We start from the raw sequence: 22,617 nt of genomic DNA on the forward strand, positions 1-22,617 counted from the left end.
CCCACCTCTGAACTGCCCCCGTCCTCCACTGAAACCCAGGACTAACTCCGAGGGTGGCCCTCCAGCTCCAAGTGCTGGGAAGAGGCCCTGTGGTAGGGGACCCTTTTCCGCGGGGACACTGTGTCGCCATGCAGGACGTCCTGCCAGCACACCCAGTCCTGGGGGGACCACTGCGTCACTGCCGCCTGGCAGCACTGCACAGCAGCCAGCAGGCGGGTGTGGCGCCTTCCCAGAACAGCCTTGTCCTGCTGCCTCGGGACCCAGGAGAGTAAGGTTTCAGCTGAGTCTCTGAAGAGGCCAAAGGCAGGGCACGGGGCCCGGGTCCTCGTGTCCAGCTGGCCCTGGCCTCCGCATAGATAGCTTTTGCTCAGCTAAGGCCTTTGGGAGCTTGCAGGCCAGCCCCATCATCAGCCAGCCTCATTTAGACAAAGTGCTTTGGGGGAAAAGAAACGTGTGGTGTGCCTTGGTTTTTTCCAGTAATGGTTCCACGGCTCACTCTACTCATAAGGTTTTCCAAAATAAGGCCAAAGATGAGAATTGTATCAGCACACTGGGAACTGAGGGCATATGGACTCTGTTGGTGCTTTGTACACAACCCCCCCTGTCAGACACAGGGCTGCTTGGGCCAGGGCTGGGTCAGGGTCTGGGAGGGGGAGCTACAGGTACCCACTGGATACAGAAAGAGGAAGACACTGGTCCCTTCACTTCGGGAGGCTGTCGGGGTGGCCCTGGAATTGACCTTCCATGTGAACTCAATCCACTTAATGCCAAAGATCGGAATTTTTTGAAATTTGGCATGAAATTCATGTATGTTACCTAGGAAAATGCGAGGAACAAGAATGTGAAAACATGTTCCATTGTTTTGGGTGTTCCAAAAATGGATCACTAGGCATGGAAGGATTAAGGTCCTCCTCCTAGTGTCCACACCCCTGCCCTGCCCCCAGCTCCCGAAGGCAGCGGCCCAGAGGCACCCACACATCAGCTGGAGCCAGCGCCTTGCAAGTTACTCTCCCCTTCTCCTCACTTTTCCAGATGTTTGGAATCTATTTTGTTTTGCAGTCATCCTGCACCCTGGCCAAACCTATTTCAGCGTTGGCCCAGGGCCACCGTTTATAATGAAATCCCGATGAGCATGACTTATGGAAAGTCAGATTCTCATTAGAGGGTTTCAGTCTGTAAAATCCTCCTCCTCCATTTATCGTATTATAGCTCCCATTCTTCAGTGTCTGCTCCATGGTGCTAGGGAAAAGGGTACCCTGGTTCCTGGAGTCTGAAATCCAGAAGTACACAGTCAACGTAGTCAGAGAACTTAGGACCGTGTTATGACGAGCTGAAGAGATTAAGCCCAGTCCAAAGGTCTGGCAGGAGAAAGATTTTAGCCAACCTTTTAGCCCACAGGGTACCCTGGTTCCTGGAGTCTGAAATCCACGAAGTACACAGTCAACGTAGTCAGAGAACTTAGGACCGTGTTATGACGACCTGAAGAGATTAAGCCCAGTCCAAAGGTCTGGCAGGAGAAAGATTTTAGCCAACCTTTTAGCCCTGGCTTGAGTCACTTAGGGAATGAGAGTGAAAGGTTAGAAAATGAGTATTTTAGTGGGAAAGAGAACTATTTGAAGATGGAGCCCAGGGGAGAGGGCTGGGGGAGGCCACTTGCTCCCTCTTCCTCCTCTCCTCTAGTCCAGGAGGCCAGCCTCGGGCATCCTCTGCTGGGTGGATACCACGGGCCCACCTCTGAACTGCCCCCGTCCTCCACTGAAACCCAGGACTAACTCCGAGGGTGGCCCTCCAGCTCCAAGTGCTGGGAAGAGGCCCTGTGGTAGGGGACCCTTTTCCGCGGGGACACTGTGTCACCATGCAGGACGTCCTGCCAGCACACCCAGTCCTGGGGGGACCACTGCGTCACTGCCGCCTGCCTGGCAGCACTGCACAGCAGCCAGCAGGCGGGTGTGGCGCCTTCCCAGAACAGCCTTGTCCTGCTGCCTCGGGACCCAGGAGAGTAAGGTTTCAGCTGAGTCTCTGAAGAGGCCAAAGGCAGGGCACGGGGCCCGGGTCCTCGTGTCCAGCTGGCCCTGGCCTCCGCATAGATAGCTTTTGCTCAGCTAAGGCCTTTGGGAGCTTGCAGGCCAGCCCCATCATCAGCCAGCCTCATTTAGAAGCCATGCAGGACGTCCTGCCAGCACACCCAGTCCTGGGGGGACCACTGCGTCACTGCCGCCTGGCAGCACTGCACAGCAGCCAGCAGGCGGGTGTGGCGCCTTCCCAGAACAGCCTTGTCCTGCTGCCTCGGGACCCAGGAGAGTAAGGTTTCAGCTGAGTCTCTGAAGAGGCCAAAGGCAGGGCACGGGGCCCGGGTCCTCGTGTCCAGCTGGCCCTGGCCTCCGCATAGATAGCTTTTGCTCAGCTAAGGCCTTTGGGAGCTTGCAGGCCAGCCCCATCATCAGCCAGCCTCATTTAGACAAAGTGCTTTGGGGGAAAAGAAACGTGTGGTGTGCCTTGGTTTTTTCCAGTAATGGTTCCACGGCTCACTCTACTCATAAGGTTTTCCAAAATAAGGCCAAAGATGAGAATTGTATCAGCACACTGGGAACTGAGGGCATATGGACTCTGTTGGTGCTTTGTACACAACCCCCCCTGTCAGACACAGGGCTGCTTGGGCCAGGGCTGGGTCAGGGTCTGGGAGGGGGAGCTACAGGTACCCACTGGATACAGAAAGAGGAAGACACTGGTCCCTTCACTTCGGGAGGCTGTCGGGGTGGCCCTGGAATTGACCTTCCATGTGAACTCAATCCACTTAATGCCAAAGATCGGAATTTTTTGAAATTTGGCATGAAATTCATGTATGTTACCTAGGAAAATGCGAGGAACAAGAATGTGAAAACATGTTCCATTGTTTTGGGTGTTCCAAAAATGGATCACTAGGCATGGAAGGATTAAGGTCCTCCTCCTTCCCCCCACCCAAAAGAAGCCAATTTCCTCAAAGTTCTCCTCAAACGGTGGAGTTTAGCCTGGTAGTTCAAGTTAGTTACCGGTACTCAGCTTAGGGCAGCATTTAGCGGGGAAGGATGTGTCGCTGGCTTTGGGAAGAGCACTGTCACCAAAGTGCAGGGGAGTTCTGGCTAGGACGAGTGTCCGGCTAGATATTTAAGCCTTCTACCCCTCTCCATTTCTGCAGGAGACAGACAGTGACCAGCACCCCCTGCTGGATTGAGCTCCACCTGAATGGGCCTTTGCAATGGCTGGACAAGGTCCTCACGCAGATGGGCTCCCCCAGCATCCGCTGTTCCAGTGTATCTTAGAGACCCTGCATGTGCAGGGGGAGGCAGGCTTGGGGACAGCGGCCAGAGAGGAGATGGAGAAGATCAGACCTCTACTCAACCTGCTCGTGTCAAGGAAGAAGTAACTTTTCTCCTTCAGCAAAGGTGACACCAGCCTATTTTCATGAAACACAGTAGCCAACCTAGAGATGGATTTTATGAACAGCTGTGTCACTGAACCCATGTGCCCTTCATCCCACGGTAGAGTTTCACTGCCTGCCCTTCCCCAAGCCTCCTTTTTGAAGGACAATAATCTGGGATGTCGGAGTCCAACAGGAAAGCTCTTCAGCCTAGGACCGGGCTGTGGAATCCACCCTGGAAGGCTGTTCTGGCTCTCTGGGCAGGTACCTCTTGAATGCGCATTTCCAGCCAAGCCCCTCCACGTGGGCAGAGTGGGTGAGCCCAGCGGCCTCTGTGGGGCGGGGAGCGCCCGCTGACCCTCTTTCTTTCTCCCAACACACCGATTGGTGTGACAGATGTGTTCAGCAGGATGTGGTGCAGCTGTCCCTTCTTGTGAAGCTCTTTGTCCTTTCTCACTTGGAGCAGTTGGAGGATCTGAAGCTCAGTGTGTATGCAGTATATAGTTTATCATATTGATCTCAAAGAGATTTGAGCGACATTAAATGTTCCCAAGAGATAAGGGCTGAGCAGCACTGTGCTCGGGGCAGCTCTGGCACCAGAAATACTTGCTCCATATTGTAATGCACATGGCTGTGTTGGTTTATGTAGTCAGTTGCATTAAGTAAATCAACTTAATCATGTCCTCTTTTAAAGGTTTTATATGGAATTTTAAAAATCCTGGGTAGGCGCATTGACTGGGAAGCCAGAGGACGACGCAGCACCTACTTACTTTCTCCTCTTCCCCAAGGTGAAGCTCTGCCCAGTTTTGTGGAGGAGCCACCTGCTGGCACTTTGGGAAGCTGGAACTTACAGAAGCAAATGCACCAGAAGGGAACCATCTCAGGCCAACATAGGCATATGAAAGGGCTGTTAAAATTTTTTTATACCTTTGAAAATTACAGGGTTGGTGCACAGTGGTCTGTCATCTCCTCCCTGGGATGGAAGATTATCTAGCTCACCGTGGATAACTATAGCAGTGATGCTGTGTAGAAAGTACTGCTCCCAGTGGCAATTAGGGAGAAAACTAAAGCTCACCGTGGAGGATCATCAGTGATAACTATAGCAGTGATGCTGTGTAGAAAGTACTGCTCCCAGTGGCAATTAGGGAGAAAACTAGCATAAATTATTTCAACTGGAAAAAAAGTCCTCTTACTGGCCTTTTGCAGAATACAGCAGACAAGATCGACATCTGCAACTGGTACTTTTACTCTCCGCTGCTGTTTTGTTTTTAATGATACGACATCCCACATCTTTGCATGGATTTCATGGATTTATACCAGGAAAAATAAAATGATTTTTAAAAAGGATTTCCTATGGAAGTCCTATCTTACTCCAGGTGAAGAAAATGTAACTTTTGGCAGGTTTTGAATCTCGAATGTGATGAAACTTCTGATGCTCCGTGAAGACTTGGGGCACCTGTTGGTGCCTCACCTGCAGGATCCTGTGCCCCATGGGTGTAGCCTTGAGATTTCTAGGTAGGAGCACTGCACCCCAAACCTCCCGAGGACACAGGAAGAGAAGGAATGAGTGCCTCACCAGACTTGTGTGGATCTTCCTGCAGGGGTGCTGACCCAGAACCCAGAGAAGAGGATACAGAACCCGGTACTTCCTCTGCAGGCCAGATAGTGCGATGTGAAGCTTATGCCTCGCTCAGTGGTCCGTGGACTGCTGCTTGCAATCACACAATCACAGGAAGCCCTGCGATCCTCTGGGTTGTGCATTCACGTTCCTGGTCAGTTCTGAGACCCAGGGAAAGAATATTCCATTTTGGCTTGTGTGGCATAATCACAGCTCCTCTCCTAAAAGCCACGAGCAGTGGTTTCTGAGGGCCTGCATTCTCTACCTGCTGTGGTCTCCTAAAGGCTTCCTGGGCATGTGGTCATCTTCAGGTGCAGCGTGAGTATGGAGGTCCAGGTTTGGCTGTATGTGGTCTCAGAACTCTCAGTGCTCAGATCTGATGGTCACTTCTAAGGAGGCATGGAGTTCAGATTTCGTGTTCTTCTAAAGGCTGTCTCCTTGGCCCTTTTTCTTTACAGACCGGAGGAGGACGTGTGAGAAAACTGTAACAAGTGCCCACCGCTGGCATCGCTGAGACACGTAGGGGGCCAGTGGTGTCACTTCCGTCACAGAGCACAACAGAGGTCTTTGGGGCATGTGTAATTAGTGTCCTTTCTAAGTCACAAAGCTAGTTTTCTTGGTTTTAAATCCTGTTGTACAAATGGCATTTAAACATTTACAAACTTTAAAGGTGGCTGCTGGATAGCAGTTTTAAGTACTGTTCTCTCACGCCACGTGACCACCTGTGCTGACCCCATACTCACCCCTCCCAGGAGCCAACATCCAGAACTTGTCCTCCACTCCCTCCCACCGTACCAACTTAATTTAGTAGCGCAGATCCTCACAGTGCAGACGCAGGGAGTCGCCCGGCTGGGTTGGATTACGGGCCTGTGCCAGTTCGTCACCCAGCTGGCCACCTTCCTGGCAGGCTGCAGCAAGGAGATCTGACATTTTGAGAGGAGCCAGGAGCAGGGACCTTTGACTCTTAGGAAGAACACACGAGGGTGAGGCTGCTGGCAGACTTACACCATCCTGTTGTCTGTTGTTTTTTTTTTTACTGACCATGGTGATTATTTTTTAAAATCATTAATGCATTGAAATCGAGCTGTAGCACAGATCACGTGCTTAGTTTGTTTTGTTTTTCTCCATCTCCCCTGTGGCTCCCTAGAGGCTGGATGTATTCCAGGACTAAATGCTCTTACCCAAACCGCAGAGAGGGGTTTTCTCCAGGCAGCACGAGCTTGTTGGGTGTGGACTTGAGTCTCAGGGGAGAAGGCAAACACTGCATTTCATTCTCAGCCCTACACTGCCCCTTCTGAGGCTCCGAGAGTGTCTCCTTCAGCCCTAAGAGTAGGGGCTAGGAAGGGAACCTGCCGCTGCTCTCAGGAATGCTGTTTACTAAGGGCACTGCCAGTTGCTGGAGGTGGCACAGGCTTAGCCCTGGACCCTCTTTCTGTGTACCTTTACGTGGTTAGAGCTGGGGCTTTTCCTCTTTACTAGAAGAAAACCTGAACACAGTTCATTGGTACCATTTTCCTTCATGTGGCACTGCTGTCCTTTCACGTAAGTCTTTACATTCTCTTACCCCCTTAGGGAGTACTGGGCCCTTCTCCGGTGGGTGGAAAGCAGAAAGACATTCTCAACAGGGTCTGGGTCACAAAGGGAGGCATGGCATCCCTGACAGCAGGTGTCAGCCTGTACAGAGGCCATTTAACACCCAGGCACCCCTTGGAAACGCAGCTTTCACGGGAAGGAAACCTGCAATTCATGTAAACTGGATTGAGAAAGTCTCAGTGATTCCGTCATTGATTTTTTTTTTTTTTTAAACACAGAAGTAATGTATACGCTAGCATTCTGGTGTTTTTATATTTATGTAATATTCTAAAACCATTCAGACAGTTAACTATTTAATTTTTTAAAGCTACATTTGGAAAGGTGTCTCCTCCTAAGGACAGTGGCTGGAAGAGGTGGGGCACAGCCAGATCTCAGTGTTGGTGGAGGGTGTAGTGGCTTTTTTTGGTTCGGCAGCAGAAACATGGAACCAGGCTGGCTAGACAAGCAGCAACAGTCAGATGAGGCAGCTGTGAGTCAGATCTGGGCGCTCTCCTAGGGGTAAAAGCTTCCCTGGAGACATGGAGCCGTCCTTACGGAGAAGCCTTCACTCACCCCGAGTGCCACGCCCCAGCCCTGTGACCCTTGTTCTGGTTTGTGGGGACAGGGACTAGAATGTGGAGGAGGCTGATTACCTTCACTATTCGGCCAGCCTTTTAATCTGTGTAAAAAGCATGTATGTATTTATAGTGTTTTAGATTTTTCTAACTTTTGTATCTTAAAAGCAGAGCACCTGTTTAAGCATTGTACCCCCCTTGTTAAAGGTTCATGTCATCTCTTTCCTTCTCTTGCTCTTGTAAGTGCCCTTCTAATAAACTTTTCATTGAAAAGCTCCTAGGCCAGGAGCTCACTCTGATCTCTTCTGCTGGTGTTTCTGGGAGGAGGTGGTCTGCAGGCCCCATGAACTGTGATCAGCAGCTCCCCTGGCCACAGTGCTCCTGTAATTCCCCCAGCCCCACCACAGCACGGCTCAGGGCCAGCCAGACCTTCCAAAGCAGCAGGAGGCCCTGTGTCATCCATGCAGGCATCACATTGGCAGTCCCTTAGATACCATGCAAGGCCACCTCTTGCTTCTGCTGGGCTTCTCCTGGCCAGCCCCGTGTCCCAAATCCCTCCATATTAGTTGTTCCACGGGGAGCAAGCTTTACATTCACAAGGGACTAGGTTTCCATACTGTCAGCTCTAGTGAAAAGTCATTTTCAATTCCAAATCCTAATGAGAAAGAGACTTCAAAATTGTTTCTGTGGCTTAAGATGATCAAGATGTAAAATGCTGGGCCAGGGATTTAGCTCAGTGGCACCACGCCTGCCTGGCATGCACAACATCCTGAGTTCAATTCCCAGTACCGGAAAAAAAAAAAAATCTAAAATGCCATTTGCTTACAGCAGTTTGAAAAGGTGGAATCTGGTGGTGGGGGTGGAGATGCAGCTGGAGTCGTCCTCTTCTGAGGCCTCTGTGCAGCAGTCTTCCCAGAGACTTCACGGACCCCAACCTTTACCAGGAGGGAGGCCATTCCCCAGTAAGCACCCGAGGGCTCCCTGAAAGGCACCCAATAATCACCCTTGTGATTATTCCAAAAGGCCTTCCCCAAGGTTCTGTAGATCTCTCTCAACAGCTGACTCAAAGAAGCACCTCCCGCTGAGCTCCACTCTAAATTCCAACACATTGTTAGACCTGACCCAGCACGTAACACCCCCCAAAGAACCATCTTCTACATCTCTCGCAGGCCAGCTCCTTCCTGCCTCCCTGGTTCTTAGCAACTGCCTCTGCCCCTTCCAGTTTTCAGGTTCTCAGCAGCACAGCGCACCTTCTATTTTCCTTGCTCCCCATCACCCCCCGCTAGGGCTGCCCTGGCTCAGCAAGCCGCCCAGTCTCCTCAGCCCTGTGGCACAGGGCTGCTTTTTGCTCTTTTTCTTGGGCCTGCCCCTCTCATGGACTGGTGTTTCTGCACCACTGGATGTGCTCTTGACACCGCCTCCCTGAGTGACCACATCAGCCCCTACAGTATCAAGCGACACAAATACAAATGACTCCCAAGTCAGTACTCACAGTCCAGACATCAATCCTGACCTTCAGATTCATGTCCAGCAACCTGCTGGATACCTGCAAGCGCCACGAGTACAGTGGAGGCGGACAGACAGCCCACTGTGGTGCGCGGACCTCACGCTCATTATCTGAAAGGCATAGTTCGTCATCTTCCTTGCTGTACATCTTCCTGTCCTCTGGGCTTCAGCCCACTTCTCGGCACGACCAGCCCATTTCCCCAACCTACACCCGCAGAAGCCACTGTCGCGTAGTCCCTTTGCTCCCCACCTCCAATCAACCTTGCTCCCCCACCCTCGCTGCCCCACAACCCATGTTGCACCGGCTTCCTAACTGGTCTCCTACACACTGCCAGTGCTGGTCTTCTGTTACTGACAAAACACCAAGGGAAAAAGTCACACTCACGGTTTTGGAGGTGTGGCCACGTGCTGCAGTGCACCATGGTGTGAAGAGCCACTTACCTCTTGGTGGCTGGGATCCCAGAACGCCTTCAAGGTTACGCTCCAGGCACCTGATGTCCTTCCACTCTCTTAAAGAGTTCACCATGAGCTGGAGACCAAGCCTTTAACACATGGACCTTCAGGAAACGCTTAAGATCCAAATTGTACCCACATCCCCAGTAATGCGTCCATAGCACAAACTCTCAGGATGTTATCACGGAACACTGGCTACCTCCTTTGCCTTATCCAGCTCTGACCGCTCCCTGCCTTGCCCTCCGCAACCCAGGCAACTCTAGTGTTTCTGTCCTTGTCCTGTGACTGCTCATGTTCTTCCCACTGCTTGGAACACCAGCCTGTGTTCTCTGCCTCCTCCTCACCTCCCTCTCCCCGGCTTCTGACACACACCAAGAGTTCTGCCGGCTTTACCGTGCTTTGCACTTTGGTTTAAATCTCTCCAGGAAGCCAGTCAAGGGTATGTCTATCACCACCGGCTCCTCCACTGTGTTGTCTCTCCTCTAAGCTGAGTTCCTGGGGAGCAAGGTTTACATTTTATTGTACCCTTGGCTTCTTTTGGCCGTGATACATTTCTGCTGAAGAAATAAATCGACTGGCACCCTGCTGAGTAGATTGCACTCTTTTTCATCCCTTCCCATTAGGTCACTCTACCGGAAGTCCACGTACATATGAATGACAGAAGGAACATCACCAAAATAGAGCTCCTGATTACCTCTTACTACAGCTCTTCCAAAATTCTCCTTTGTCTTCCCTTAGTCCAGGGATAGCAAATATGTGGCAAAATTAACTACCATTTCTTGTATGTCTGTCCACGGCCAAAACCTCTACTCCCAGGGCTGGGTCCATTCCCAGTCTCAATCGTTCTTAACACAGCTAGATGATGGGCAGTCTGTGGGTCGGTGGTGTTTCACTCACAAAGCTTGGCTCCCCAGTCTCCCCAGAGTTAGGAGAGACCCCACAAGGCCTTCTCTCTGATACTAACATTCTGACCATCATTCTCTACCTGGACTACGTGGGCCTTCCTAACAGACCCAATGCTTTCTTATTTCTATTTCTGTCTACACTGTAACTTATACTAAGAATTTTTCTGCCTCCACTTACCCACCTGCCCAAGTTCTTTATCATTTTAGCTCAATTCAAGCATCACCTTCCCCAAGCCAGTGGCTCTCCAATGTGCACCAGCAGCACTATCGGGCACATTAGAACACACACTTTCAGGGCTCCCCCAGACCACGGCATCAAGCTCTGGGCCTTCAGCTAATTCCGCAGTGCTCGAGGCTGGAAAGCACCGCTCTGAGACGTACCCTCTGCTCTGCCCACCCCACCCTGCTCTCTCTTCCTGTAGCAGTGAGGCTGGTCACAGCATGTTTCCTATTCTGCCTGGCACTCTGCCCTCCGTGACCTAGTCTTGCTTGCCCTCTACTCCCACCAAAGATGGACTCTGAGCTCCTGGAAAAGAGAAACCGCATCCTTACTTGAGTTTCTGTCCTCCACCAGGCCCCATTCCGAGCCTGGCACCAACAAGGTCATAGCCAGAGTTGGCTAGACCCCGATCCTTATTTCTGCCCTCACCTGTACAGAAGGAGCAAGTTTGAGGCCATCTCCCTTTATTAATAACGTTCTGGGAATTCCCAGAAGTACAGTTGGCACAAACCATGTCTTTGAACTTCAAATTAAAAGAATCTTTTTTCTTTCCAAACTACACTGATGTTTCCATAAAGTACTGACCCAAGCCAGGCCTTACTTAGCCCTCATTTTCGCAACATTAAAACCACCTGGTAGGTAACAAAAAAGGGCAGAGGGCACTGACTGGCCAGTTCCCTAACCACAGAGAAGCAGATAGGCCTCCTCGGTAGCAAGCTGAGCATGAGCGGCTTCGCGTGACTGCAGTGCCTGCACCTATGGACAACCTACACAAAGCCTTGAGAAGAATTTTCTTTCTTCCCCAAAAGCCTATGTTCCAAAGAGGCAGTAATAACCATTAGGACCGGGTTTTGAGTCAATACTTTCCCAACATGAAACAAAATAGAATCGTGTACCACCGAAGAGCTGCAGTGGGGCTCAGAAGTGTGGAGAAAAGGCTCGCACTGCAGTTGTTACTTCTTTTGTGCATTCCTCATTCTGCAAATCTGGAACAACTTGGAATCAAATAAGCCACTTCTGACACTAGAACCTAACTCCAAGTAAAGATGTCTACATGAACAGCAAGACTTGTGACAATTGTAACATGCATAGGTAATGCCAAATACCAAATTTAAGAGACTTTCTGAGACCCTTTCTGCAAGAGCTTACGTGTCAGAGCTCCAAGGATGGATCACAAAACCCCAAAAGGAATCTGAATCAAAACCTAATTCTGCTTCATACACTCAGCACTTTATGAGACAAACTGTGGGAAAGTTAAAATAGGCACTGTTTTCAAATTAAGCTTGTACCAAGGTGGTACCAGGTTCAGTATACTTGACCAGATTTTATATTTTCTCAACCTATCGTCTTCTAACATGATTTGGTCTTTGATGCTACAACGCTGTAGTTAAACGGTCTACTGTAAATGCAGGTGTGTGTAGGGTGTGAAGGGAAAATCTAACTTGGAGCATTCACTGAAACTCTATTAACCAAAACAGAATGGGCTATGAATCAGAACATCTGACCACATGAGACACACGCTTGCTCAAGTTAGCTTTCATCAGCAAACACGCTAGCTCCGAACAGTTCTGTCTTCTAACCCTTAGACAGCTTCTTCTCAGACTGCTCTTACCTAGTGGGCCAAGGCAGGGCCAGGGCTGCTCACATGCTCTTTCAACGGCCACTGTTAAGGGACTGGCCCAAGGTTAAGGGAATCTGACAAGCCGGAGGGGGACACAAGTGAGCTGTGTATCGCATTTCACGTGTTACAAGCAGTCTGCAGGAACAGCCTGATGCACTCCGTGTGCCACATTCCTCAGCCTTCTAAGTCTAGCGTCCCTGGATCTCCAACTTCCCTCAGTCAGATGTGGCCCAGGTCTATAAAGAGAAAGCAAGCAAACTGGTTCTGTCAATCTTCTCGTACTCTGGCAGGACAGCATATTTTTAAATTATAAAAATATCTATGTCTTCATCACTCTAAAATTATTATATAAACATGATTTCCTTGAGCGGGGGAGTTTATGCCTGTTTCTCCCTACTTCCAGCACTCATGGATCTTCAAACTTTGTGATCATATTCACCAAACATGAACTGTACCTTCCAATGAAAGTGAAGGGCTACTGTGTGCCAAGCACTGCTATGCATGCAGAGAACGTTTAAGAAGAAGGCTGTCTCTTAAATCCCAGCAGCGTGGTCTGTAACTTGTGGTGGCAAGCATACAGGATGAATTCAAAGATGGCAACTGTTACTGCAGTATTAACTCGAGATCACTCTTTACCACAAGATACCTTATCCTGCACATGCCCTAGCAGGGTCCCCATATCCCCAGACAGCGAGTCTTAAAAGCATGATACGCATTACACGTGGGCATAACAGATTCTGACACAATATGCCGCTTTACTACGCCTGCCTAGTCCAGAGCAGGAGGTATGGCTTGCCCCACTCATACCCCTCCCGAAAAACAACAAACCTGTAATAATACACATCAGCAGGCTTTGGAAATAAATCACATTTTAATTACCTGGCTTTGCTTAACCCATAAAATCAAATTCATAGTTTTTTTTTTCTAATGTTTTCCTAACAATGTGGCCTAATACATTTTCTAACAATTTCTAAGTATTAAGAAATATATGTTCTACCCTTCTGTCAACCTCAAAGCCAACTTCAGTTCCATTTTTAATTAAGGGGTGACACAGCCTTAAGAAACATCACCTCAAGGAAGCACAGTAACCTCAAAGAAGTATCAGTCCCACCGATGGGAAGGGAGGGCAGGGAGCCACGGATGCAAAGAACTTCAGAAAAGGCAAAAAAACCACAAAACCAACAACAGGCAGCAAGCAAGTGTCCACTGTTCCCTGGCCTCTTCCTGAAGGTTCCACTTAGCAAGCTGTCCCCTCCCTGGTGGCTCAGGTGGCCCCTGCAACATTCCATCCACCGTTCTGTCTCAGGCTGTGCAAGGCCTACACAGCGGAACCGAAGCAGTCCTGAAGCCTGTGTTTGCTCATGACCTAACCTGTGTTCCCTCCATGTCATGTGAGTAGGTTCAGAGCCCATGCTCGGCCACAACCACCATCCAGTGCTGTGCCAGTCTGGAGCCATGGTGGTGAAAGATCAGAGAAGGTGGATGATGTGTACTATGCGAGTGTCTACTACAAAAAGAAACTGGGATTTTTACTCCAGTCTTCCTTTGAAATTCTGCTTTGGATGGTTGGTTCCTCTGGGGCTGACCCCTTTCCACATGGCCCTGGATAAAGGACAAAGGATTGTCCCCTGGGCTACAGCCTGCAAGGGCACACAGGGAAGAGCCCGCCACACTGGGAGAGAAACATGGTGCCCAGGTGCACACTGCCTACAGCCTCACCCCCGCTCAGGGTACCTACTGTGGCAGTAATGTGCCTGGCTTCCAGACACAAAGCGGGGACACTTGCCATGTTTTGATGGTTGAAGGGTGACAGCACACCTCTGGCTGTGCTCTCAAGCAGCAGGGGAGAAGGCTCAGGCAGAAGAGTGTCTTTACATCATGGCGACACAACCACCTCGGTCACCAGCACACTGTTTCCGTGATCCACAAGGAACCCTTCGGTTCTCTCACACACTCTCCGCGATGTCCTGGTAGAGGGCTTCTCTAATCCACACCAGATAGGAAGCCTTTGCTTTATTTCTTGCAGCCTAAAAATACACACTGGTTTGCCAATCCTTTGTAGTGCAAGCTCAGACACCACACTTCAAAGAAACGCTCAGAGGTGCTACGTTAAGACATAAACCCAGGGGCCACCGACTTTGCCCAGCCTCTCATACTACAGCAGAGATTGAATCTAGAGCTACTTCTTTTCTTCTGAGAAAAAGCGCAGAGCTCAGAGCTGTAAGCTCCTTGAGTAGGGAAATTCCCATCGTCACACACAAGCTCCTGACCAGGGGAATGAAGTGTGGATGCAAGGAGTGCGACACAGAGGCTGGCTGGGAGTGGCTGCTTGGTTTCCCTCTTCTGTAACTTGGGCACATCACACAGACCTCTGAGACTCACCCTATCCCATTCGTAGAACAAAATATGTATCTGAGATATTCTCATTATTGTCACTGTACTCCTCACCTCCTTACACGGATGGAGAAAGACTTCTTCGGAACTCCCTACGGAAAACTAACATCAAGAGGGACCCTAAAAACAAATCCAGAGGCCAACAAACGATGGAAATCTCAGCAAGATATAACTGGCTCGAGTAGGGAAGTATCTCCAGTAGAGACAGCTAGCATCTTTGTCAGTCAAACCTAGTTGGAAAAATCTAGTGTTCTTCATCAGAAGAAAGGCCTTCAATTTCATCTCTGTCTCCCCCAATTGCCATCCAGAAGGCCTTGGCCACCTGTGGAGAGAAGCAGGCAACAAGTTTTAGGCAACAGTTGAATTTCAGTCCTACCTTGCACTAACTGAGACCTCAATTTCTACACGTCGCCCTCCAGCCCTCTGGCAAAACTAAAATCCTTAAATACCCTTTAGCCCAGGACTTCCACATCTAGGAATTTAAGCTAAGATATGACCAGAGCTGTGTACGGAGAGATGTGTAAGGATATGCACAGCTGCATTATTTACAGAAGCAAAAAAAATATACTGCTGGCCCAAATCTCCAAAAAGGAACTGGATAATGTATGATACATACATGTAATGGAATACCATCAACCATGTGAGTTTCCTGCCAAGAACAGGTGTTAGGTTGATCATAACAAAGTAGCTAAGAGTCTTCTGGCCCCAAAGCTAAGAAGACAAACATCCCAAGTCTCAATGAAGGTTCCATATCACTCAACACACACGAGATTATTTTGACCCAACTAACTGTACTACTATTGTACAAATATTTCATTGCAAGTTAATACCCAATGAAAGCTCACACTAAGACCCTTTAGAAGCACGCAAGTGTGATATATAACAACACTGGACCTTTTGTAGGTATTTAATAAATACCTGACTGCTTTTCTCACCTTTTCTGCGTGCAACTTTCTTTGCTCATGAGGAAGCGTCGCAGCCTTGTCTAGGAGGAAAATATATCTTAAGAAATTTGTCTTGTCTGGCAGCATAAGGGAATCTGGAGTGTATGAATGTTTCAGCATGAGAAGGTTGGACGTGGGTTTCAAAGATGTATGTTTACAGTGTGGTCATCGCTGCTACTAGTGTGTTTCAATCTTCCAAACTTTCTAGAGGGAAATGATGTAAGTAAATTGGTGGGGGCCTGAGGGCCTGAGAGATGCCGTGTTAATGAGACACACCGAAAGAACAGAGGCACAAGAAGATGGGAAAGCAAGAAGAAAGAGAATGAAGAAAGGAAATTTTCTCAACAGAGGATTGCGCCCCCTCAAAGTAGGTAAATTTCTCAGTAGAGCTAAGACCAGACTCACATCCAATCCAGCACTTACAAAATAAAATCTTGCTACATAAAACAGATGAGCATTAATATGGGACTATGTTAGAAAGAGTGGAGTCTGTTACCTTTCATTTCCTTTAGCTTTGAAAATAGTCTTTCAAAATTTTCCAAATCTCCTCCTCCAGTGGTAAGGCTGGCTAATTCTTGAATATCCAGATCTAACATGGGATCTGAAATCAGGATTTGTAACACGTTATTTATGCCTGGCCCAAACACCCAGACTCCCAAGGCAAGCAATGCTAGCTTCAAACCGCGGCCAGGGACTGAGTGGCCAGCGCGCCTCTCCTGCTTGGCCACTCTCGCACCACCAATGTATAGAAACTGCCTGCAACCCCACGGCACTGTAAGGAAAGCAGTGCCAAAGCTCTGGGCTGGAGCGACTCACCCGGGTCACGGCTACTGAAAGAACCGAGATCTAGGTGCTTCCGCTGCTTCACAGCAGTGACCAAAGGTGATGGCACACTTTGTAGCACAACAGATATTGTCGCATCTACTCCTGACGGCGACCACGTATGCTGATAAGGCCAGACATCACTATCCACAGCTTATAGATGAAAACTTTACTTTAAAATGAACTCACCTAAATTACAGCTAGCTATGCAGAGGCAGAGCTGATTTAAATTGATTATCTTCTTACTACAGATCCTTTATCCACTGTAACTCAGCACACACTTGTTCATCAAAGTTTGTTTATAATCAAACTCCACTCACTCTCCGCTCCTGGCCCATCAGCTTTCCAGCATCTCCCCACGCCCCACCCCGCCTCTTTCTGTACTGCTCCGAGCTGTCGCAGCACCTGCATTGCTGCGGTGCCTTCTGACATTTCCAGGCCAATTCTGAAATTACTTTCAGCTCACAAAGAGTTGCCAAAACAGTATAGAATTCTTTAGGTCTTGCAACCACTGTACCCTGTGTTAACACCTTATATTGTTACAAGTACTGAAAAACAGTTAATGTTGACTCTACGCTACTAACTAACTCACAGGCTTTCTTCAGACTTCATCACTTTTCCCATTAGTATCTTTTCTGTGTCCCAGGAACATACTCAGAATTTAGCCACCTTAGTGTGTCCCCACTTAGTTTGTCTCTCCTGACTTTGACACTTTGGAAGGGTCCTGTTCAGTAATTCTGCCCGATGTCCTTCAGTCCGGCCTGATGTGCTCTTTTTATGACATCTTGGGCAAGACCACAGTGGAGGAGCTGGGCTTTCCTGGGGTCTCCAGTAGGGGGATCTGGTGTCAGGAGGCCTGTGACTGGTATCTGCCAGGTTTCTCCAGAGTACAGTACCTACGTTCTTCTTTGTAATCAATAATTACCTGAGAGGAGAAATGTCTAGAATATGCAAACAACCGATCCCTATTCAAACTTTCATTCACTAATTTCCACCTTGCCTGCAAAAACTGTACATGCCTTGTGTTGGTTTTCTATTTCCCTCATTCCTTCTGCATTTATGAACTGGAATGTGTGTGAGGAGGAGGTCTCATCTTTCCCACTTATATGTATGTTAGTATAGACTCATGGACATTTATTCTATGAGATACACTAATCACACATGAGCTTATTTCGCTGGTCTCATTGTTCAAGCCTTAGCCATCGGAAGCCCTCAGGCTGGTCCATGTGCCCTTTCCACACCCACTTCTTTACTTCGGGCAGCACAAGATGATCCTGGCCCAGACATCACATCCGTCGGTGCTCAGAGAGCCCCAGTTCCTTTCACTGGAGCCTGGTATTTAGAAGCCAGGTTCTAAGTGCTCAGCGTGTGCACTGCTGTGGAGATACTGGAGCTTTTCGAGCTTGTTGGTGGGCAGAGCTAGGAAATACATGTATCTACATTAACACACGTAAACACATGTGACTTCACTTCCCTATTGTTCTAAGTCTATTTTTACAAGCATGAGTTTATAGTGATATGTTAAATTCCAATCCAACATCAGCACGTTCATTCTAGAAATTCCTCTTTACCTATTTATATAACTTCTTTCTCTGACAATGGAAAGCTAGATCCCATTATCTAAAACATATTTTTTATCATGTTTTGTCAAAATAAGACTTAGCCAGAAAATAATCAGCCATGAAAACTAGAGATCAACAATGCCAGCCCCAATCAGCCCATCCTTGCTCTACCTGTCACAGAGCAGCCAGCAAGCAAGAGAATGGTGGCGGCAGAAGCTCACAGTTTTAAAGGTCAATAGGAAGGATTCAATTGAAAGGAGAAGGTTGAACAAACCAAAGAGAAGAAAAGGATTACATCTAATTTTCTCTTAATACAATTCTATAACCAATCCCCTGAATTTTCTATACGGATTATTAAAAAATCGGAAAAACAACTTTAAAAAACTGTGATGGCACATGAGTGCTCAGCAGCATGACGAGAAAGCAAGCTTATCAGTTGCTCCCCATACAAAAGAACATTTATTGTCAACTCTAAGCTCTTTGGCTTTCTGGCTCTAGACAGGAGACTTGGTTCCAGGGGCACGATGTCCCTTGAACAAGTTATTAGCTTTCTCTAGGTGTCAATATCATTTCCATAGAACAACTCTCCTGCCTAATTTCATTACCAAGTGAGAAAGTGGATACAAAAAAACTTTAAAAGGATGTGAAAGGGCTTATCAATATAACGTTGCATTACTCTTGTCCCCATTAATTCTGACTACTGCTAAATACTGTCAGAAGCAACTGTGGAAGACAGAACTGTAAAGCTGTTTTAACATCCGGTTCTGCCTATGCCACCTAAGATCTGAATGAAGATCTTGCTAAGAGGACCAAGGAGTAAACGGTGCCCACATGTATTTGTCATTTATTCTTCCCCCTTCCTCAGACATCACCCATTTCCTTCCATTCTTCATGTTTACGGTCAACTGCCCCCTCAACTTCGCCCGCGCACCTACTGCAAACTCCGCAGAGCCAGGACTTACCCACAATGCTATCGACCTGGGCACCTGCTGTGGTAGACGCGCCACCCCGATAGTCCGGGAGGGATTCTGTCCTGTCTGCTGCCGGCAAAGGGGGCTGCTTTGAGAAAAATACCCAGAGACAACAATTTAAAAGGCTCACATTCTCACACTTCCTTGCTGGCTGTAAGACAAACAGTAACAGAGATAGAGGAGAGGAAAGAAAGAACAACAGCAGGACAATTCCTCTTTCAACTAAGAGGCTAAGAATTCCCTAACCTACGAGAAGTTTCCCTCAAGAGAAAACTAACACGTGTTCTGACTTGGCTAACATTTTTTATGTCACCTGAGATGCTCACTGTCAACTGCAGAGGGAAGAACTGAAAGCATTTCCTCCAAGATCCAGGAGAGGAGGATGTCGACTCCCAGCACTCCTACTCAGTACAGGAGATGCCAGAGCAAATGGGCAAGAAAACAGTAAAAGGGCCACAAATAGGAAAGTCAAATCACCCTTATTTGCAGACAACAGGAACCTAAGGAGAACCTAAACAGCCACCAAAAGACTTTTAGAGCTAATAGACAAATTCAGCAAAACAGCAGGAAGCAAAATCAACTTTAAAAAAAATCAATCGTTTTTCTATAAACTAATTATTAACTGAGAACGAAGCCAGGAAAATAACTATTCTCAATAGCTTAAAAAAATAAACACCTAGGAATCAACCTAACCAAGTAGGTGCTGTGCCTGCCTTGAAAGTACAAGGTCCTGAGTTTGATCCCCAGTACCGCACACACACAAAAAGAAAATTACAAACCCCAAGGAAGAAACTGAACTAGACATTAGAAGATGGAAAGACCTCCCATGTTCATGAATTGGCAGAATTAATTTTGTTAAAATGGCCATATTGAAAGCTATCTATGAATTCAATGCAATTTTTATCAACATTCCAATGATACTCTTTATAGAAAAAAAATCCTAAAATTCACAAGGAAGCACAGAAGAATAGCCAAAGCAATCCTAAGCAAAAAGAATAAGGCTTGGAGGCATCACAATACCTGACTGCACATTATAATACAGGGCCAGGGATTTGGCTCAGTGGTTCTGCCACCTGCCCGACAAGTACAAAGTCCTGAGTTCAATCCCCAGTACCAAAACAAACAAACAAACAAACAAAAAACAAACTATACTACAAAGCTATTGTAACAAAAACAGCATGATACTCACACAAAAGCAGACATGTAGATAAATGGGATACAAAGACCCAGAAACAAATCCACAACTACAGTTATCTGACTCCCGACAAAAGGACCAAAAATAGATGGTGAAGAAAAGACATCTTTTTTTTTTGGTACTGAGGATCAAACTCAGGACTTTGAGCTTGTGAGGCAGGTGTGGTACCACTGAGCTAAATCCCTGGCCCTAGACATCATCTTTTTAAAATAAAATGGTGTTGGTAAAACTAGTATCTATGTAGAAGGCTGAATCTAGATCCCTGTACAAAATCAAAATCAAAATCTCTTACCTATACAAAAATCAATTCAAAATGGATTAAAGAGGTCCAGGGATTAAAGAGGGCCGGGGATTTAGCTCAGTGATTCCGCTGCCTGCCTTGTAAGCACAGGTTTGATCCCTGGTACAAAAAAAAAAAACCCAAAAAAAAAACAGGATCAAAAACCAGAAGTTTTGCAACTGCTGGAAGACAACACAGGGGAAACATTTGATAGGTATCCACCCAAAAAAAGAAATGAAGATTTTCTGAATAAGATTCACAGAAGATAATAGTAAGAATTAACAAATTAAAAAGGTTCTACACAGCAAAGAAAACCTACAGTGTGAAAAGAGAGCCTACAGAATGGGAGAATTTTTTTGTCAGCCACTCTTCCAACAAAGGATTACATTAATATGTAAAATATGCATAGAACGCAAAACTTTACCACCAAAAAAAGAAAAGCCCAATCAATAAATGCACAAATGAACAGATCTGTCAAGAAGTACAAACGCAACCATTGTAAGGAAAAAAAAAATTCAACATCTTCATCCATTAAGGAAATGCAAATCGAAACAACACTGAGATTTTATCATAGCCTAATCAGAAGGTGTTTTTTGTTTTTTTTTTAGACAGGGTCTTACTATATAGTTCAGGCTGGTCTTGAACTCACTATGTAGCCCAAGGTGGTCTTGAACAGGCAGCGATCCTCCTGACTCAGCCTCCCAAGTGCTGGGATTACAGGCGTGTGCCACTGCACATGGCTGGCTATTGTTAAGAATACACAAACAATAAATGCTGGCAAAGATGGGACTGGGAGGGGAAGAACCTTTGAAATGCGGGTAGGAAAGTAAATTAGTACAGCTACTGTGGAAATCAGTATGGAGGTTCCTTAAAAAGCTAAAAATGTAACTACCATATGACCCAGTCCTAACACTCCCTGATACATACTCAAAGGAATGAAAGTCCACACAAAATACTGCAGCACAATTCTCAATAGCCGAGGTATGGGGCCAGGCTGGGTGCCCAGCAACAAATGAATGGATAAAAAAATATGGAATGTGTACACAATGGAGTATTATTCAGCCATAAAGAACAAAAGGGAAGGTACTGGGGGAAATGGCTATGATGCAAATATGCATATGCATGTATGGAAACACCATGCTGAAACTCAGGATTTATAAAATTACTAGGCACTAATGAAACATATTATGAAAATTATTTTAAAAGATTCATGTTATATTCAAAATGTGAAAATGAATATAATCAAAACACAAACTGCTTGGAGGCTAATTAGAAAGATCTGTGGAGAGACAACATGGCCCTTGCTTTGAGGGTGCTGAACCAAGCAGACCTGGCCAGAGTCCTCGAGGACAGAGGACTGAGACTGGACTATCAGCTCACTGAGGGCTCAAAAGACACTCTAGGAGAAAAAACAGAGCAGCCGAAGCTGCAAACCTCTGGGAAGGGCTGAGTGCTATCACAGGGCTGAATGAGCCACCCCCAGCAGGCATCGCTCACAACAGGGCTGTGGAGGCTGTCGTTTACTGCTAAAATTCTCTGCCTCCTCTTAAATGGAAAGGAAAAGATGATGAATGTGTACAGAGCCATAATGAAAAGGACAAATTAAGGCCAAAGAGGAGAAAAGTCTTTATTTACCTCTGAGTGAAGGGTCTCTGTTGTTCCAAGGCTGTGGTTTGTCCCGGCCAATGAATTGAGAAGGCTGAAGCCTTGGTTCCTATCTGAAGAGAAAAGACACAATCACTATGAGCTTTCATTTACATTCTAAAGTGATAAAATGGCCGTGGTGATGATGGAAGGAAGGGATTTCCTCATTATCAAAGTTCTAACCATAAATGTATTTAATATCAATTACCATACTGTTACAGCTGGGATCTAAAACATTCCCTAAAGGCCGCCGTGTTATAGGCTTGGTCCCCAGACAGTGGCACAACTGGGAGACGGGAAACCATTGGGAGTTGGGGCTCCTAGAAGAAAACTAGGTCACTGGGGTACCCTTGAAGATCACAGCCCTCCTCCCTGTTTCCAGCCACCAAGAGGTGAACAGGCCTCCTCCATGCACACTCCAGCCACGGTACGCTGCCTCACCTCATGCTCAAGACGATGTGCACTGAAACCTGAAACTGAGCCTAAGCAAACCTTTCCTCCTTATAAATGGGTCATCTTGGGTATTTTGTCACAGTGATACAAAGCTGCCTGACACGCATACGCTGCACAATTTTTTTAAAATCACAGAATATTAGTCTAGGTCAATAATAATGAGAGCATCATTACAATACACAAAAAGGTTAGTCCATGTTTTCATTTGCAAAGATTAACAGCAACAGCACATATGTTTTAACAGTCACTATAAACAAATATTCCAATTTTTAAAATAAGACAAAAATGTAAAAACTAGTGCCCCCACAAGAACACGCACACATCCTGAAAGAAAGCTGTCTTGAGATGAATGAGCCACCTGCAATTAAGCTCTCTAGAGATCATGTCTGCATCTCAATCATCTCAATGGAGGACAAGCCTGGAGCAGAATGCACAGAATCAAACCACCCCAGGATTCAAGGACTCTACCTGAGACTCCCTGAATT

At 47.1% G+C, this 22,617-nt stretch overlaps 2 protein-coding genes across 3 annotated transcripts in view; one reads left to right on the plus strand and one right to left on the minus strand.

The window, feature by feature from the left end:
• Smad3 (SMAD family member 3) overlaps positions 1–3,299 on the plus strand; it is an 89,653-nt gene extending 86,354 nt beyond the window's left edge. For both annotated transcript variants that reach the window (XM_010643286.3, XM_010643287.3), the window contains exon 9: positions 3,176–3,299. In XM_010643286.3, the coding sequence (XP_010641588.1) occupies positions 3,176–3,299 (124 nt within the window). The remainder of the gene's footprint in view (positions 1–3,175) is intronic.
• Positions 3,300–14,374: 11,075 nt separating this feature from the next.
• Aagab (alpha and gamma adaptin binding protein) overlaps positions 14,375–22,617 on the minus strand; it is a 42,821-nt gene continuing 34,578 nt past the window's right edge. The window contains exons 7-11 of the mRNA XM_019210528.1: positions 21,671–21,753; positions 18,552–18,648; positions 15,702–15,806; positions 15,197–15,246; positions 14,375–14,583 (exon numbers count right to left, since the gene is read on the minus strand). Coding sequence (XP_019066073.1) covers positions 14,506–14,583; positions 15,197–15,246; positions 15,702–15,806; positions 18,552–18,648; positions 21,671–21,753 — 413 coding nt within the window. The 3' untranslated portion in view covers positions 14,375–14,505. The remainder of the gene's footprint in view (positions 14,584–15,196; positions 15,247–15,701; positions 15,807–18,551; positions 18,649–21,670; positions 21,754–22,617) is intronic.

The sequence above is a fragment of the Fukomys damarensis genome, unplaced genomic scaffold, assembly GCF_012274545.1.
Source record: "Fukomys damarensis isolate Sample0158 unplaced genomic scaffold, DMR_v1.0_HiC HiC_scaffold_25, whole genome shotgun sequence".
Lineage (NCBI taxonomy): Eukaryota > Metazoa > Chordata > Mammalia > Rodentia > Bathyergidae > Fukomys > Fukomys damarensis.